The 15,385-nt window shown below is 42.1% G+C and overlaps 1 protein-coding gene across 1 annotated transcript in view; it reads left to right on the forward strand.

The window, feature by feature from the left end:
- The first annotated feature begins 378 nt into the window (after positions 1–378).
- Positions 379–15,385, forward strand: part of PTCHD4 (patched domain containing 4) — an 82,711-nt gene continuing 67,704 nt past the window's right edge. The window contains exon 1 of the mRNA XM_072143697.1: positions 379–1,706. Coding sequence (XP_071999798.1) covers positions 1,098–1,706 — 609 coding nt within the window. The 5' untranslated portion in view covers positions 379–1,097. The remainder of the gene's footprint in view (positions 1,707–15,385) is intronic.

Genomic DNA, 15,385 nt, shown 5'->3' on the forward strand with positions numbered 1-15,385 from the left:
TTTATTGCTATTAATGACTTCATATTCATCATTGAGCCAATTTATGGAGTATATTTGCCCTTTGTAGCACAATATGGGCTGAAATACTGGTAATAGTAAAGATTTTTCTAGAGAGGGGGATATTTACAGAATTTCCTTTGTGTACGAGCCCCTTTACGATTATTTACTTGCATTGTATCCGTACTAGGATGCTGCTCCACATTGCCTGCATTGTGCTCTGCAGCTTCCCGCTCTGCTTCCCACGTGGAGGGAGAAGGAGGAGGTGAGAGGGGTCTGCAGGCTCCGGCTATATAGTAATGTATGGAAGGATGGGGCGCAGCTTCCATAGAACATTGCATCTATCTATCTATCTATCTATCTATCTATCTATCTATCTATCTATTGAATATGTGTATTTCTATGCACTGTGCACACACCAATGCTATGGCTCCCTCCGCTGCATGTATCCCATACGTCTCCCTAATACACAGGGCTATTGAAGCCGCATAGATACCAGCCAGCCGCCCGGGCTACATGTATGCAGAAGCCTCACTATGAAGAATACTGCACAATCCTCCAGGAGGAATCCCCATCTAGACAGAGTAGAAGACCAGCAGCATCTCCGAGAGATCCCCCCATCCTCCCCCTCCTCATTTCATTGCTACTACACTGCAGTAAAATGGATTTAATCTCTCAGCCTCCCTCCAAAGCGCTTTACTCCAGCCACTTCATGTGTTTGCAGTGTCATAATTCCTCCAGATGAATGAATGAAGGGATGAATGAAGGCTTCTTCTTCATCATCCAGTGCCATGACTGAGGAGGACCATGCCATCCCATGCTGCTCCCATACCAGGCGGACATGCTTTGCCTTCCTCCCCTGAAGAAGACAACATCAAAGACAGAAGCTTTGTTACTGCAAGAGCAAATAATCCCCAGTACAAGAGCTGATCACAGGGAGAGGGGGGAAGAAGAAGAAGAAGAAGAAGAAGAGGGGCAGTCTTGTTGGAGCCCCCCCAGATCAATATTTGGCAGGGCTTGCTGCAACTTGCTGCAGTCTAGAGCAGAGTAGAAGAGTGCATAGCAAGTGACCAAGGAGGGCAAAGCCCCACACATGTCACATGTGCTTCTTAAGGCCACCTGGAGCATCATCAGTGGTGGTGAGCAGGATCTGCTGGAGGATGCTGCGGCAGGTGATCCACAGAGGGCTCAAGACATTCTTCTACAGGCTGGGCTTGTTTGTCAGCAGGCACCCAGTCTTCTTCCTCACCCTGCCTGCAGTCCTCACCATCATCTTTGGCTTCATCTTCCTCAGTCGTTACAAAGCAGACACTGACCTGGAAGCCCTGGTAGCCCCAAGCCACAGCCTGGCCAAGATAGAGAGGAGCCTGGCCAGCAGCCTCTTCCCCCTGGAACAGTCCAAGAAGCAGCTGTACTCAGACCTGCACACCCCAGGGAGGTATGGAAGGGTGATCCTGCTCTCCAAGCCTGGGGGCAATATCCTGCTGCAGGCTGAGCACATCCTCCACATCCACAGGGCTGTGCTGGACATGAAGGTCAACTACAGGGGCTACAACTACACCTTCTCCCATCTGTGTGTGCTGGGCAATGAGGACAAGAGATGTCTCCTGGATGATATCATAGCAGTGCTGGAGGAGATCAGGGCAGCCACTCTGTCCAATATCACAGCAAGCAAGGTGGCTGTCACCTACCCCAACACCAAGCTCAAGGTATCTACTACTACTGCAAGGGGGGGGGGAGGTAGTGACAGGTATATATGTGTGTGAGTTGTTTATATATATATTTATGTGGTGTCTATTTATATATCTAAGTTATGTCAACATTCTGTATGTAGTGTGTAATAAATATATATCATTCTACAAATAAATATTATGTTTTAGATACATTGTATAAATTAGTAACAAAGATATTTTAGATTTAACCTTACACTTTTCATGGAGTGCAACATTACATTCTATCCATGCCTGGAAAAACGTGCAGCATAAATAATAAGGAACAGATACTACATAGATATATCGATGACATATAGATAGATAGATATGAGATAGATAGATAGATAGATAGATAGATAGATAGATAGATAGATAGATATGAGATGGATAGATAGATATATACATAGATAGATAGATAGATAGATATGAGATAGATAGATAGATATGAGATAGATAGATAGATAGATAGATAGATATGAGATAGATAGATAGATAGATAGATATGAGATGGATAGATAGATATATACATAGATAGATAGATAGATAGATACAGGGGCGTAACTAGGAGAGGCTGGGCCCCATAGCAGATTTCTGCATGGGGCCCCCCTACCCCTTAAAATATATATATATATGGCAGGCACACGTCGGGCGCGCTGGAGAGGAGGAGAGGTGAGCGCGGCTCACCCCTCCCCTCTCCATAGAGAATAGAGCCGCATGGTCGTTCTTACGGCCATAGATTGAGCACGCTCTATCTCTTTTGCTCAAAACAGTGAGTACTCGTTGTGCTCACCGTGCCGAGCCCTGGCGTATAGAAGCTTATGGGGGAAGTATATCCGGCAGCAAATCTGCGGCCAGATATACGTCCCCCATATGTTCTTGGGAAGGTACCCCTATACAGACATGTTTATACAATTACACACATTTATACACTGATATATACACACCTTTATACACACATAAAGTTCTACTCTCGTATACTCACACCCTTATACATACAAGCATTCACTTATACACACATTTATGCACTCATATACATTTATACACTAATACACAGAGTATATACAAACTCATACAGTATACACATTATATACATATAATACATTTACAATACACACACAAATATATATATACATACATACACAAATACAGTATACACTGACCATATATACACATACATGCAGGATAAAAACACCATATACACACATGCTGCTATACATACAGAATATAAACATACATTCAGTATATACAGCATTCATACTTACCACATACAAAAACACACATCATATATATATATATATATATGCTAATATAAATACATGCATGTAAAAATACAGTATTTGCTTCAATGCATTTATACACAGTATATACATGTATACATAGTAGATGCATATATACATATACATAGGATTTATATATATATACACATATACACAATATATACACATATACACAGTATATACACACATATACACAGTATATATACAATATATACACAGTATATATACAATATATACACATATACACAGTATATATACAATATATACACATATACACAGTATATATACAATATATACACATATACACAGTATATATACAATATATACACATATACACAGTATATATACAATATATACACATATACACAGTATATATACAATATATACACATATACACAGTATATATACAATATATACACATATACACAGTATATATACAATATATACACATATACACAGTATATATACAATATATAGACATATACACAGTATATATACAATATATAGACATATACACAGTATATATACAATATATAGACATATACACAGTATATATACAATATATAGACATATACACAGTATATATACAATATATAGACATATACACAGTATATATACAATATATAGACATATACACAGTATATATACAATATATAGACATATACACAGTATATATACAATATATAGACATATACACAGTATATATACAATATATACACATATACACAGTATATATACAATATATACACATATACACAGTATATACACACAGTATATATACAATACATACACATATACACACATATACACAGTATATATGCAATATATACACATATACACAGTATATACACATATACACAGTATATACACATATACACAGTATATATACACAGTATATATACAATATATACACATATACACACATATTCACAGTATATATGCAATATATACACATATACACAGTATATACACACATATACACAGTATATATACAATATATACACACATATACACAGTATATATACAATATATACACATATACACAGTATATATACAATATATACACATATACACAGTATATACACATATACACAGTATATACACACATACACAGTATATACACACATATACACAGTATATATACAATATATACACATATACACAGTATATACACACATATACACAGTATATACACACATATACACAGTATATATACAATATATACACATATACACACTGTATATACACTGTATATACATATGTACACAGTATATGCATATAAATACATATATACATACAGATAAATACATATATACATACAGATAAATACATATATACATACAGATAAATACATCTGTATATACTTACCTTTTAGGAAGTTTGGGGGCTGTATGGGTGTTCAGGCAGGTGTCCAGATGCATTCAGACGGCGGGGGGGGGGGGGGGCGCGAGCGGGGGGGGGCCGAGCGGGGGAAGGGGGGGGGCAAGCGGGGGAAGGGGGGGCCGAGCGGGGGAAGGGGGGGGCGCGAGCGGGGGGGGGGCGAGCGGGGGAAAGGGGGGGGCCGAGCGGGGGAAGGGGGGGGGCAGAGAATCAACTGTGCCGCCCTGCAGGCTGATGAGCGGGCAGGTCAGGGAGATGAGGGGGGCGGGTCAGAGAGGTGGCTGGGGGGCGGGTCAAGGATATGAGCAGGCAGGGATCCCGGAAAGAGGCGGGCGGGCTCAGGAGACGTGTAGATGCACAGAGAGGAAGGGGCCCGGGGGCACGATCCGGCACTGCAGCCCCGGACCACTTACCCCAGGCCGTGGCAAAGCACTGCAGGGAGCGTGCATCCCCGGGCCCCTGAACCTCACGGGCCCCGTAGCAACCGCTACGGCTGCTACGGCGGTAGTTACGCCACTGGATAGATAGATAGATAGATAGATAGATATGAGATAGATAGATAGATATGAGATAGATAGATAGATAGATAGATAGATAGATAGATAGATAGATATGAGATAAATAGATAGATATTAATTGTTTAGGTGAATACATAAATATTAAATACATACATTCCAAGAGTAATAGACAAAGGTACATACACAGATAATAAATAGATATTGGTTGTATAGGTGGATACATACTCTAGATATAAAATAGATTCCTAGAGTAATGGACATGGGTAAATACAAGATAGATAAATATTAGTTGTATAGGTGGATACATAGGTATTAAATAGATAGATTACTAGTACAATAGATACGGATAACAACATGATAGATATATAGATAGTTATGGAAAAGATAAATTCTTATAGACACTGGTAAATACATGATAGATGGATAGATAACTCATAGCTATATAGATAAATATTGACTGTATATATTGATTCATTGATTTGGAAACACAAGTAAATACATGATAGATAAATAGATAGAATGCATGGAAACATGGACTACATAATATCAAGCCATCACAAAGTTCTACATACGCTAAGAATGATTGACAGATAGATAGATGTATACATAGGTGTATACTCTGCGCTAGAGCTGTATAGATGTCAGATATGAGGCTGTGTAACTATGATGGATATACTGTAGCCATCACACACAATACATCTGGATACTATCTGTCACTTGTCATCTGTGGAGATCATTTGGGTGTGTAAACTATTTTTGGAATTCTTGAAGAAGTGGAGTAGTTGGCACCATGTGGTGTAATGTGGGGGTCCCGGCAGTAGCCCCTGCACTGCGTTGCACCCCTGGCTAGCTGCTCCTGTGATTATTGGCCAGGCAGTGTATTGTATTGTTCCCCTCTAGCTGTTACTCATTGTACCCAGCGGTGGGCATTGTGTGCTGGAGGATTGGCAGCAGGTTGTGCATTGAGGGGGTTATCTATAGAGGGATGTGACAGCAGTGCCGCAGCATCTCAGAGGTCGGCATTGTTACCCTGTGTGGTCTGTGATGTACATTGTCATATCATAGGGACAGGTCACCTGTAATCCTATAGTAATCCCATACTACAACATGTGACCCCCTCGGCTCTGCTACATGCTGAGAATTCCCTTCTTTATGTGTCAGTGCTTTGTGCGCCTGATGTATAGATCAGTATTGAGTGTATGGACTGCGGCCATATATTGTCAGTGACACCTCGCACGCAGGTCGCATTGTGCGCACGCACTTTAGTAAATGCTGCATTGACATAAGTGACAAGTACAATCTATGGAAATACTTCCGGGATTAAACTATTATTGATGGCGCTCTCCTTCCCGTATTTATGGGATTGCATTGAATATTTGGCTTCGTAGGGATTAACCATTTGTTTACCCATTGCTATACGGTTGATCTCTAAACTACTGCAGTTAGGGCATGCTGGGGGTTGTAGTTTCCCAACAGGCCACAGGTTAGGGGTCATCGTCCCAAAGGTTATCAATGTCAAAGGGAACCTGTGAGTATACACCCTGTCGTACTGCAGAGAGGGTTACAGATTGTCCCTTGAGAAATTTGTAAAAGAAATGTTTATATTCCTAGATTTCAGGCATTTGAGTTATGTCCTCACACTGCTGTGACTAATGTAGTGTCCGGCCAGGAGCCTTCTACAACTTTTGCTATGAGAAATGTGAGGGGCAAAGACCTAAGAGCACAGCAGTGTGAGGACATGCCTCCAGTGCACTTAGAGAAGCTTCAATCCTGGTGTATAGACCTATTTATTACAGTCCTGCTGCTACTAACAACACATGCAAAAGGATGATAATACAGATCTCCAAGGACAATATCTAACACTGAGCAGGGGCATGACTTCAGGGGTAGCAGCCATAGCAGCTGCTATGGGGCCCAGAGTGTCATCCACCTGGGGTGCCTCACTGAAGAATGTATATGTGTTTGTATAAATGTTCTGTGTATATATTATATGTGGGCGTATATACGCTGTATGTCTGTACATGGTATAGTATGTGATATATACTTGCGTTGTTTGTGTATATTTGATGTTTATGCTGTATGTGTATATACGTGTATGTGTGTTTATTTTGAATGTTATATATTTGATCTATAAACTGTGTGTGTAATAATATGATGTATATAATTGTATATATATACACACATACTGGGGCACATTTACTTACCCATTCGCGTTCCAGAGGCGGCTTCTCGGACGAGCGTTCGGGTCTTCGGGCGATTCATGAAGGTCCTGCGCCCGATGTCCACCAGGTGTCGCTGCTGCGCCGAGGTCCGCCGAGTTGCGTCGGAGTTCACTGATCTCTTCCTGGTGCATGTGAGTATGGCCCGTGCGACCAATTTTTTTTTTATAAATGCGGCGGTTTTTCCCAATCCGTCAGGTTTGCGTTCGCCCATGCCCCCGATTTCCGTCCCGTGCATGCCAGCGCCGATGCACCACAATCCCATCGCGTGCGCCAAAATCCCCGGGCAATTCAGGGAAAATCGGCGCAAATCGGAAATACTCGGGTAACACGTCGGGGAAACGGGAATCGAGCCCTTAGTAAATGACCCCCACTGTGTATAAACTGTATATATACTGTTTGTGTGTGTATCTGGGTATATACTGTATGTGTGTATAACTATATGCATTAAAGTAGTAAGTATCAATGTAAATCTGAGTGCATGAATGTGTGTGTATTAGTGTAAAAATGTGTGTATGACTGTACAACTGCATATGTGTGTGTACATACAGTGTGTATGGAAAGTATTCAGATCCCTTAAAATTTTCCTCTCTCTCTTTCATTGCAATCATTTAGTGAGATCAAAACATTTCTTTTCTTATGTACATTCTTCACCCCATCTTGACAGAAAAAAACAGAAATGTAGATATTTTTTTCTAATTTAGTAAACAAGAAAAACTGAAATATCACCTGGTCATAAGTATTCAGCCCCTTTGCTGTGACAGACATATTTAACTCACACGCTGTCCATTTCCTTCTGATCCTCCTTGAGATGGTTCTATTCCTTCATTGGAGTCCAACTGTATTAGATTAAATTTATTTGATTTGATTAGAAAAGACACACACATGTCTATATAAGACCTCACAGCTCACAGCATATGTCAGAGCAGATGAGAATCATTAGGTCTAGGGAACTGCCCAAGGAGCTCAGAGACAGAATTGTGGTGAGGCACAAATCTGGCCAAAGTTACATAAGAATTTCTGCAGCACTCAAGGATCCGAAGAGCACAGTGGCTTCCATAATCCTTAAATGGAAGAAGTTTGGGACAACCACAACTCTTCCTCATTCAGCCAAACTAAGCAACCCTGGTATAAGACCCTCGGTGAGAGAGGTAAAGAGGAACCCCAAGAACATTGTGACTGAGCTCCAGAGATGCAGCAGGGACCTTGGAGACAAAATGCCGTAACAAGGAAAAAAAACCAAAAACAATACAGAAAGTCCCCCGCATCCCTCCCTCCAGAGTCAGCTCCCAAGGGTGAGGCATATCTGCCCAAAAATGGTACTCCTTCCTATCTTGCCATATCACTGGCGTGCCTAACTTGCCTAAGAAGCTAAGGAGAGCTGGTAAGGATTCACTTTACATATCAAAAAAGTGGAAAATAACTATTAATAGATGTATATTGGTAACTTACCTAATATCCTGCCCCCTCACACACACACACACATATATAACAAAAAACATGAGGTAAAGTGGCCAACCCCTTTAATGCTTGATAATGTCGATGTAAATGTTGCAGGTAGAAGCTGTGTGAGGCTGATTATAAATACTCATCAATCAAGTTCTTGTGTATTTCCAGAGTTAGGCTACATTCACACTACAGTATGGGGGACGTATATACGACCGATATACGTCCCCCATACACTTCTATGGGCTCACGGCCCTGTATGGGAGTGGTACGGTGCAGCACACGTGCGGCACCGTACCGCTCCGTAGCCCGGGGATAGATAGGACATGTCTTATCTTTCCCCGTATTACGGCGCCGTGCGCCATTACTTCCTATGGAGAGGGCACTCACCTCCTCCTCCTCTCCCCGCGCTGCCGTGTGCCCGCCGTGCTACGGTGCGGCGGGCTCACGGCAGTGCGAATGTAGCCTTAGTTAAATTTTTTTTTTAAAGGGGATTGTCGAATCTATGGGGCACATTTACTTACCCAGTCCTGTCGCGATCCCCGAGGTGCAGTATGAAATCCGGCGCGATTCACTAAGATCGTGCGCCCGATTTCCTGCATGTGTCGCTTCCCCGCTCAGGTCCCCGGAGTTCACCTTCTTCTTCCCGGTGCATGTAAGTGCATTGTCTTGCGACACAATTTGAATTTTAAATCCCGCGCTCAGTCTGAAACAGTTGGGTTGTCCGACGACACGCCCCCCCATTTGTGTTGCATGGCGTGATTGTTCCAAAATCCGATTGCGTGCCTCAAAAACCCCTGTCAAATGCGTCACAAATCGGAAATAGTCGGGAAACCTAGCAGAAATGATGTCCGCGGACCCTTAGTAAATGTGCCCCTATGTGTCGCAGGTATCTCACATCTTTTTATGGGAGGTAGAGGGGGATTTGCACTTGTAGCTCACCTGATGGAGGTTGTGAGTGGGAGCACTGATCCGCCACAATTTGCATCTAACAAAATTAGTGAGGACGATGCCATTGTTTTCCTCCTACAAGATGTGCCCATATCTAGAGCTGCCGATCATCTATTGTCATTTCTCAAGGACTTTCAATGCCATCAACCAGGTTCTAACGAGGGATAATTTGCCCAATCTAAATATAAACCAGTCTATCACTATCTGGATATAAAACTATCTAACTGAAAGACCTCAATATGTCCTTATCGAAAACTCTTTGTCAGTAACCAAGGAGAACCACAAGTCATTCCAGAAATTCTCTATTCCAGAAATATTCGGACTTATACGTCATTGTTGGCTGCACCCGAGAGGGTGACAAAAAAAAACCTGTAGGGAAGTCTACAAAAAATTTGTGGAATGGAGCGAAGTTAATAACCTCCTACTAAACATGGTAAAAATGAAAGAAATGGTCATAGACCGGTGGAGGAAAAGACTAGCCCACAAAGCGATCTTCATCAACCAGGTCCATACATTCATGTGTCTTAAAGGGAACGTGTCACCGCTGTTTCATAAAATTTATCTAAGACAGGTTCCCATAGAGCCCTTTAGTCTTAAGGGGTCCCCTTTTTCAACTAACACCAAAAGCAGAAAATCAAGTTTTATTCTCTACCTAGTAATTAGGGAGAACCCAGCAAGTCGAGTTGGGCGGATCACCTCGGCTCGAGTCCTCGCCCTCCTCTCTGCATGTCAGCCAGCGCACGCCTCTATCTTTCCTACGTCGCACCCTTTTGAGTTTCCGTACATGCGGCCGTCATGTGCAGTGAGCATCACAGCGGCCTGTGAACTCCATCGACTCACTGCACACGTGTGGCTTCCTGCTCACTGATTAGCAATGACAGCAGAGAGCGGCCGCATGTGCGGGAACTCAACCAGGGGGCCGCGTGACGTAGGACAGATAGAGGTGTGCGCTGGCTGACATGCAGAGAGGAGAGCGAGGACTCGAGCTGAGGTGATACGCCCAACTCGACTCTCTGGGTTCTCCCTAATTACTAGGTAGAGAAAAAAACTTGATTTTCTGCTTTTGGTGTTAGTTGAAAAAGGGGAGCCCTTAGGTTCCTATAGAGTCCTTTAGTCCTGTCTTAGATTAATTTTTTTGAAACAGCGTTGACAGGTTCCCTGTCGTAACCGACTATAAGCTAGAATGGACGATGGAACAGTGACATGGCGCTCAAAAATGCTTCCTCTAGAATGACGTACTATGAATCTATTATCGGATTTCACGCTACGCCATTGTCTACTGGGGCGGTTCATTTGGGAAAAAAAAGTCATGTACAGGCAGTCCCCATGTTATATACAAGATAGGTTCCATAGGTTTGTTCTTAAGTTGAATTTGTATGTAAGTTGAAACTGAATATTTTATCATTGTAGTTCCAGACAAAAAAATTTTTTTGCCCCAGTGACAATTGGAGTTTCAAAATTTTTTGCTGTAATGGGACCAAGGATTATCAATAAAGCTTCATTACAGACACCTTACAGCTGATCATTGCAGCCTGGGACTATAGTAACATCCAGAGAGGTCACCAGAGGTCAGAGTGGTCCGTCTGTAACTAGGGGTCGTCTGTAAGTCGGTTGTCCTTAAGTAGGGGACCGTCTATAATAGCCTGACCAAAGTCACCAGAAGGTCTCAAGCATTGTCGGAGAAGAGCTGAGCCCAATCCAAGAGGAGGAGACCCCACCAAGCCATATTCTACTCTTAATTTGTCACTGTTCCTGTCTATGTCTCTGATTTCCGTCTTTGTACAGGACATGCCAGAGCCACGTACACCCCAATTTCTTTCGGGATCAATAATGCTTTATTGTATTGTATATATTAGAAGTTTTGGACACTTTTATGTCTTGTACATTTGGTAGGAGTGATTTGCAGAAGTCGTTTTTGTGGCTTTACAAAAAGGTGTGGTTTAAAATCAAATAGTAGTCAAATAGTAGAAAATCAAAACTTAGACCGTATTAAAAAACCACTAAAATAATAATTGGGTATGAGAGTTGCAGTGGGCCGCCGCGGGGTATTCCGGTCCCCGCATCGGCACACTTGCTGCAGCCGGCAACTTTTCAACTGGATACATCAAGAGGCTGGGCCCGGAGGGTTCACGAGTGCCAGTGTATGATAAATGTCCACCCATATGTCCATGTCTTAGACAAGATTAAGTAAATTTGGCTTCAAACTTTACAAGCTTAAAGGGAAAGAGGACTGATAAATGTTGCTTTCACTGGGTACATACCACTCTAAAGTCTTGGATTTTTGAGAATGATCTCTGGGCACTGAAGGAGGTATGTTTCAGGCATCAACTTTCTGCTTTTTCTCGATGTACAGTAAATTGTTATGGTGAAGCAGAGAGCCACCGGCTCCTTGCATCACGATTGAGCCTCTGCTGCTGTGTTTGGATGAGTCTCGAAGGCATATTGTGGTGCCCACTTCAAAACCATACTAAGCCACGGAAGAGGAGGGAAGATGCAGTAGGAGAATGGGGGAAGGTCAGTATCTAATTACCTTTGTTTTCACAAATAAAGAGAGTGGTGGTGGTGAATCTTACAGAAAATGTGGTATAATTAACAGGGTGGTACTGAAATAGGGGTATACAACAAGAAAGAGGGCATTCATTGGGGGAGCTAAAGAGTAGCGGTTCCCATTTAAAAACCAGCACCTATAACCTTTAGTCTGAAACAGTGAACTTGAAGCTGATGGGCCCCAGTGCAAAGTCTGTGCCAGGCCCCTGACTACAATGTATGGTTTATAGTAATAGTCTTCTCATATGTGAAAGTGACAAATGAAGGGCCCCCTAAACCTCTTGGGCCCAGGTGCGACCGCACCCTCTGCACCCCCTCAAGTTACACCCCTGGTCTGAAAATGATGTTGTCGTAAAGCGATAACCTCACAACACCTAGACGTCCTGAAAGTTGTTCCCGCGCTGTTCCCCTGTTTCTATTAATTGGACTGTCAGCCGTGTCCAGGATATTAGAACAAATAGAGTTGGGGACGTCTCTCTCCGGGCAGAGACATTTATAATAATTGCAGTTTGACAGAGTTTCTAGAGAACACGAGAAGTATTTTGGCTACGTCCCTAGAAGAGATGTGCAGAGCGATTGTTCTTCTGCAAAGTTCTGCTTGTGCAGCTAAAATAGACATTCAATATATAATAACTGCATTGGGACCGCACGGAAAATCGTACCAGAGCCCACATCTAAAAGAGATTGGTGTCTCCTCCTTCATTAACATCCTCCAGGTCACCTTGAGCCCCATTTCCCACCATCTTGAAGTAGCTCTAGATGTACTGTCGGTAGATGTGTCCTAATAAGACGTTGTAAGACTTATTTTACTACAACTCTATATCCTGCGATCACGAAAATATAGGGGGACATGTATCTTTATTTATGGTAGTTCAATTGTCTCATTTTTGCAACTTTTTGAAGTTTTTGCAACTTTTCACTGTGACTTTTGCTGTCGTATTTCAAGTACACCTTAGGCCCCTTCCACACTTGCGTTTTTCACGCGCGTGTTCTGCGCGTGTTTTTGAACTTGCATTGCACTCCGACCCATTGTAATCAATGGGCTTTTTCAGACTTTTTCAGACTGGGCATTTTTTTTTCACGTATGTTTAAATCTCGGCATGCTCTACTTTTGCACGTGCGTGAAAAACGCACCATACAAGTCTATGGAGACGCATCAAAAAACGCATCGCACTCTGAGACACATGCACATGCAATGCGTTTTTCACGCATCAATTGCCATAGAAAAGATAGAGCTCAGTCCTGAGTACATTTCACGTGCATTATCTGTGCGTGAAAAACGCATTGAAATTGCATTGAAAACGCGCGTGAAAAACTGAGACACTGAACAAACTCTGACTGAAAACTGATTGGACTCTGATGCAAAATGTGCGTTTTTCACTGACCAAACCCTGATCGCTCCCTGATCAAACTCTGACGTCATCTGCAACGCAAGTGTGGAAGGGGCCCAAGTCTGCACCTTGTGCTTTATGTATCTTTATTTTCCAGATGTTCCGTGTGACTTTTCACTTATGTTTCACTTTTGTTGCATATTTTTGCCACTTTATAGGCGCAAAACTGCACCTGGTCCAGGGCAGGTGCAAAGGACGGATTTATTCCCATGGACCCTGTTTTATCATGTAAATTGGAATTCTTTCCCATGCTTTAAATGTTAAAAATTTTGGACATTAACCTGTTTTTTTAAAATTCATACATTTTTGGCATTTACAATTTTTGTTTAAATGTATTGGTTACTTTTAAGAGTGACGTTACACGGGGCGTTTTAGTTGCGTTTTGAAACACATGACAACAGCTGAGGAGAGGAGATTTGACTATTCACATTATTGTTAACATTTGCGTTTACAAAACATGTAAAGTTTTTACAGTGTCGCACAAGTTAGCCTTTTAAGACCTGGTCAGAAAGGGGTTAAATGCTCACAACAGGAAGGACAACGGAAAAAAGCAAGGCCTCACACATCTCTGTAAACTGGAAAGAAAAAAAAGGAAATCCAAAAATCAAAAGGGTTAAAGAAGCGAGGGATTTCCTTGAGGTTTTCTTCCGATATTAATATCATCCTGTTGTTTTTTTTTTTAAAAAAAAGGTGAAGGGTAAAAAAATTTAATTTTTGAACCAAAAAAAAAATAATTTTTTAATCTTTAAGCTGGACTTGATGGACGTGAGGAGGTTACTGATGGCTTTGAATTCCAGTAATTTCAGTGTTTTAATATCAGGAAATTTCTGAAGTGGCTTAAAATGGAAAATTATTTAAAAATATTATCCGCCCTTAATGTGATTTGGAGGAGATGGAGAGGCCCGGAGTTCTCTTCTCTGGACGTCCGCGACACATGATGAGGTTCTGATGGGAAATAGATGTACTTGATTAAAAATAAATGATCTCAAAATCTTGTACAAAAATGGGCCTTCGGCTTTAAAGACCCGAGGAGATCAGTGACTCCATCAGTTACTCGGCTTCCAATATTTCTTACTTATTTGTACATCAAGACGGAGATGTCCCAGGAGCCCGGAAGACCATGTTCCCGTAATGAGAGGTGAGATTGATAATTTAGGAAGAAGGGGGAGGTGTCTACTGTCATAAATTATTTAGAACAACTTATCCTGCGTAGGCCTGGGCGGCCACCAACTGCAGGTGGAGCTGTTGGTTTCCAGATCAGCTGGATGGTAGGGGTGCAACGCTTCACCTATCAATGGATAGTTTAGTCCAGAAGCCTCTTTAGCATCCAAACAGAAGCTCTACCTCTGTTGTGCAACTAGAGGGCATAGAAGGCAGCATGGTGGCTCAGTGGTTAGCACTACAGCCTTGCAGCGCAGTGGCTTAGTGGTTAGCACTACAGCCTTGCAGCGCTGGGGACCTGAGTTCAAGTCCCAGGGTCAACATCTGCAAAGAGTTTGTATGTTCTCTCCGTGTTTGTTTAGGTTTCTTCCTGGTCTTCTGGTTTCCTCCCACACTCCAAAACATACTGGTAGGGTGATTAGATTATGAGGCCATTGGGGACAGGGACTGATTTGGCAAACTCTGGGAATATCTATATACATAAAGAACTATTATTATTATTAGATGATGATTTCTATTACTTAAAGAGGACGTTTTACCGACCAATCCATGTGGTAGCTGCCTCTCCACATATGCTAATTAGACTCTCAGCTGTAAGTTGTGAGGCTCTAGGCCAGAGCAGTCACCAGGGAAGCGCCCACCTGACAGTAAAGGGCCTAACAGTCTCGAAACAGCAGGGAGTGAAAAGATGGCTACACATACAAAGCTCTATCCAATCATTTCCAAGGGAACTCCAAGTATAGCCAATAAGGAAGGCCTGGCTATTCTTACAAAATACATTGGGGT

Source organism: Engystomops pustulosus, chromosome 3, assembly GCF_040894005.1.
Source record: "Engystomops pustulosus chromosome 3, aEngPut4.maternal, whole genome shotgun sequence".
Taxonomy (NCBI): Eukaryota; Metazoa; Chordata; class Amphibia; order Anura; family Leptodactylidae; genus Engystomops; species Engystomops pustulosus.